The 4869-nt window shown below is 44.8% G+C and overlaps 1 protein-coding gene across 1 annotated transcript in view; it reads left to right on the top strand.

Annotated features, from left to right (window-relative positions):
- Positions 1 to 1638: 1638 nt before the first annotated feature.
- LOC108578222 (glutamate receptor ionotropic, kainate 2) overlaps positions 1639 to 4869 on the top strand; it is a 168134-nt gene continuing 164903 nt past the window's right edge. The window contains exon 1 of the mRNA XM_017941508.1: positions 1639 to 1711. Coding sequence (XP_017796997.1) covers positions 1639 to 1711 — 73 coding nt within the window. The remainder of the gene's footprint in view (positions 1712 to 4869) is intronic.

Below are 4869 nucleotides of genomic sequence, written 5' to 3'. Positions count from 1 at the left end.
CTGAAGGGGTTAAAGATTTTGATTATTTCCGAACAGAGTTGCCTCGTTTGAGGACACAAAAGGAACGAAATTAAGAACTGTAGAATCTGTGAAATTCAATTATCCAAACCCAGTGGCCGATCGTTCTCAATAACGACGTCGATAAGCTGGACACTCCGATCGGATTAGATAATCCTTCTTTCGCTAAAGCGTATCAGCTGAATCATGAGAACGTGCAAAAGAGAGACGAAGAAATTTCTGCGAAATTCAATTACCCCAAGATGTTGTGTGACGGGAATGCTGGTCGAATAAAACCGTATCGAACTTTTCGGATGTATCGAAATCTTCTCGATAATACTCTTTGAAGAGTGTTTTTATATCGTGGATGCGCTATAGACCATGCTTGTTCTTCAGTAGTCGCGTCGTTTTTAATAGGTACTGCGTACTACCTGGATAGATCGTTACTCGAACATATTCGCGCGATTTATGGGCTGGCTAGACGAAGGGTTTCCATTAAACTGATGGCGTCCATTAGATCTCACCGACAACTTGTACACACGTGTAAGGTGGATGTAAAGTCCACTCGTGATGTCCGCGAAATTATAGCGATAGGTGATGATATCTGCTCGTATCGAGCTACATACGTTTCGCTATCTATCTACTCTCTGTGTGTAATCGCTCCCTCTTTGTATAATAGCGGATCCCGTGTGTAAACAGAGTACCATGTTCGTTCGTCCATTCAACCATCCGAAAGAGACTTCTTCCTCTCCCCGACATTTTTCAATGATCGATGTTTAATGAGAAATGTCTGCGCGCTCGTCTGATCGTACATACTGGGTGGGCTCTTTTTCACTTTGACATTCTAGACGGTGTGTTGTTTAGATTCGGAGTTTTTAATATCGTGAAATTTGCGAAGGTGTTTAATCACAAAGGTGAAACGAAGTTTTTTGTGAACTTGGAGTTAATGAAATTACTTTTCCTTTTGGGTGCTGGATTATGAGAGGGAGGAAAGAAGTGAAGAGAAAGGATAGATAGAAGGGAAAGATGCGTTTTCCTTTCTGGGTTCTTTTAGTGGACTCATCACAGTAAGGGTTTGTTAAAGGGCTTCTGTTTTTTTTCTAATGAATATTTTTGTTCCTAATTCTGGGAAAAATCAGGGTAATAGTAGTGATATTACCACCATGAGTTAAATTTGACGAGGTCAATATGACATGGCTGTTGGGAAAATCTTGAGAAGAACTTACAACGGTAGTTAGGTTCAATTTAGAGGTTGTATATATAGAAACAGGGGCCTCAGCGAGTACTAGCGAGAAAGCTTGTATCGCCGGGTAGTCTGTCCCTCTGGTGGTGAAGCTTAGAAGCTACCACCGCACTATCACTCCTATATCGTTCCAAATAATCAGACTTCAAGCTTTCTTTTTTAATACAATCATTTCGTACGTGTTTTCGCAGGTGTGGACAATGAAGATTCTCTGAGGATTCGCATGGACGTGAACGAGGAGGACCCGAGAATGTGCGGTTCCGTGTTGAAGTGTCCGTGAACATAGTTCCGTGTATTTAGATGTTTCTCGCGTCTTCTCGTATCGCAATCTACCCCGTGACGGAGTACGCAAGAAAGATGTCATAGTCAGGTGCGAGGCTGAGGTCACGTCGGGCACAATGGCACTGTTGTTCGCCATCATTGTCATCCTGGTCACCACTGCCATGTCGCTGCCGCCGGTCATCAGAATCGGTGAGTCGAATTCGACGAAATTTTCCTTATTCGACGAAAAAAGAGAAAAAATTCGGCGAATTACAGCGGAGAGATGTGTAAGCGTTATCGATGAAATATCGATTGTTAACGTACTCGAAGATTCACGCTTCTCCAAATCGAGGAGGACGATGTAAATTTGATGTAATTCACGAAATTGGAACGAATTTTATACGATTACCCGCGTATTCCGCGTGGTTACGCGAATAAGGATGTTCGAGCGAGTAATTAAATTTATCTTGCGGCAGTTTTACCACGCTGGCTTCTCCTCGTTAGGGCGAGCAAGTCGGGAAAGAAGAGCGAGTGAAAAAAAAGAAGGAGAAAAATGAAAAATAAGAGAGGCAGAGTGAGTGAGAGAGAGGCGACAAAGTTCGTCGCGGAGAACATTTATTGAATGGGCTGAAGTTAATCTTTGACAGGTCGGTTGGAAGTAACCAAGTTTTAATTAATTCTACGACTAATTAACGTACACGCGAAATTCTTTTCCCTCGTCTGGTGCCTTCGTATACACAGAAAACTTCTCTCTCGGTATGGACCAATGAACACACGAGCCTCTATCTTCACGTTGATAAATTGAATTCAACAGTCTGACTAATTAACCGACTTGCAAGCTTAATTTACCATAGCCACCCTGCTACCGTTCGTGAAAGTCTACGTGTTGCACACGGGAAACACATGCCCGCGGTCTGTTTAACGAGCCAACTGAACAATCTTGAAACCTACCTCGCTGACCAATGCAACATACATCAGTTGCCAACTTATATTTCAGACATGCACCCAGAAAAATTCACCCAGAAACTTGGACGTTCCTGACGTTAATACAGACGTCTTAGAAGTAAGGAAGAAACTTTCCCCTAGCAAATTATTAAACAAAACACTACCACCGCCAAGAAATTTCTTGCATCGCAACCTAACCCAACCAACAATCCCAGAATCAACCCCATTTCACAACTCTCCGAACAATCTCCAATTAGTATCGCTCAGTCGGTTACTCCTTCGAAGAGTCCAGCCGGTGCACTCAGGACACTCTTCACCGGGAATCCAGAGTTACAAGGCGCATACAAAACGATCGCGAGCGTGAGACGGTCTCCCTCGCGTCGCGATTCATCCCTCGAACCGAGCGCCTCTTAACGGTTAAGCCGCTTTCGTGGTCTCCGAGGCCAGCAGAGGGACGTGTACGTACGGTCAATGGTTTCATAATGGAGAGCGTAATTCCTCCGAAACAGGACACTGAAAAATTGAACTTGCTGCCTGGTTCGTACGTGACCGTACTGTCGAAAGTGGGACGATGCCGTCCAAGCGCCGCAAAGTGGCTGGCAAGGGATCGAATCTTCACCTGTTACCAGGAGCACCGACTTCATCAGCTTCTCCTCTTCGCCTCTTTACTATTCCGCGCGCGGCCTCGACCACGCGACCGTGCATCCGAAAACGTTCCCACCGGCACAAACGTATTTGGCCTCGCCGATGGCCAACGGCGACGTTAAGCCTCGTCCACGCGACGATCGAAACTTTCCGTCGTGGTAATTGCTCGAATTTGAACCGCGGCGAGCCACCAGAGGGGAAACTTGGCCGCAATTTGAATCTCCCTGTTGACGAGGCTGTTCGTGATTAAGGGTGGAGAACGCGGTTGCTGCAGAAACGTTAGAGAAGTTTCTTCTGTTTTTTCTGAACTGGATCGGTTGAAGAGGGAAGATCACGCGGAAATTTCGGGAGTTAATTAGCGATTCAATTAGAGAGTTGCCGGGTGATCAAAGGAGCAGATTTTCACGACTGCTGTAGGAGATTAGATGCACACAAAGCACCGGTTTCCGGCTGATCAGGCTAAGCTCTGTGTTAGCCGCAGTCACTGTTTGGACGGGTGAAACTACCTAAGACCTCACTGTTCCCTGGCGGACAATCAGGATAGAGGAACCACGTCGGCGATCTTAATAAATGAGCTTTCGAGTCGATACCGTAATTAGTAAGGCAAACAGACGATTTTCTTGCGAGCATATTTTACCAAAGGGGTTATTAATCAGAGGAGTATCAACGGTGATTGAAGAGTTCATTAAATAGAATTTCATCCTGTCTATCTAGAGGGTTAATAAAGTTTTTTTTTCTCCCGGGGGAATCATCTCTGGCGTAAACAGGATTTTCTCCCTCGTTTCGAGTATAATAATCGTGCGGACGTTGACGTACGATCTCGAGGTTTCTTCTGGCGACATCAATCTTTCGACGTATTGCCGTTTCACCGGCCGCGGAACTTCTGTTCGTCTTTCCGGTCCTCGACGTAGAGATCCTATTCACGACGAGGAATGGACAGCGTCGCGAAAAAAAACTATTTCGAGTACGTGTGAAAAGCTCATCGCGATTCAACGCGCGAAGGTTTTCCGGGGTTTGGCTTATTTTTTGTCGATACTGGAAGCCATTCGATCCTTCGGCGTGTATTCGATGGATCCTTGCCGTATCGATTCGTTATTCGACCGTGTACACCGGTCTTTCGAACGGATTTTCAAAGCATTCTCGATCGCGGTAAACAAGTTTCCACGGGAAAATTCTGCACGGGGATTCAGTTAGTGCGGGAAGTTGGTCAAGCTTTTGTTTTCAATAACAGCGCCCACTGCGAAACGTGGAAATGTCTAACAAAAAGGCAATATGTTTAAAGTTGTAACTTTTTCAAAGTAGAGTTTGCTGATAGAAAAATAGCGTAGACGAAACCAGAGCTCGTGAAACGTTTACGGAAGTTCGAATAGAGAGCAACGTGAATAGAATCGTTAAAGATGGATTTTGGAGAATTTTTCGGGGAAGAATCTTTAGAGAAAGGGTTAAATTTCTCGCGGTTCTGTTTGATAGTGCCACAGTGAAAAGATCGAACGGCTAGTGAATTTGTATTGGAACAATGTTTGCGTGAAATTAACCACTGGTAATCTAATAGAATCACAGGAGATGCTAAAGGGCCGGATACTTGAAGCAATTAGGAAGTGTGACCAACCTATTAAGGTCCACCTCTGGCCGTGCTGTAATCAGCTATGGGATTCATCGGGCGTAGTGGAAATTTCAATTAGTCGTCGGTCCCGTTCGAAGCTTTAATTACCGTCAGTCGGTTTTCCAGGGGAAATTAATGCCTTTCTTCATAAACATCGTTGCGAAAGGGAATTTTC

Source organism: Habropoda laboriosa, unplaced genomic scaffold, assembly GCF_001263275.1.
Source record: "Habropoda laboriosa isolate 0110345459 unplaced genomic scaffold, ASM126327v1 scaffold5, whole genome shotgun sequence".
Classification (NCBI taxonomy): Eukaryota; Metazoa; Arthropoda; class Insecta; order Hymenoptera; family Apidae; genus Habropoda; species Habropoda laboriosa.
The sequence above is the reverse complement of the archived record's forward strand: the minus strand, read 5'-3'. Positions and strand labels throughout refer to the sequence as shown.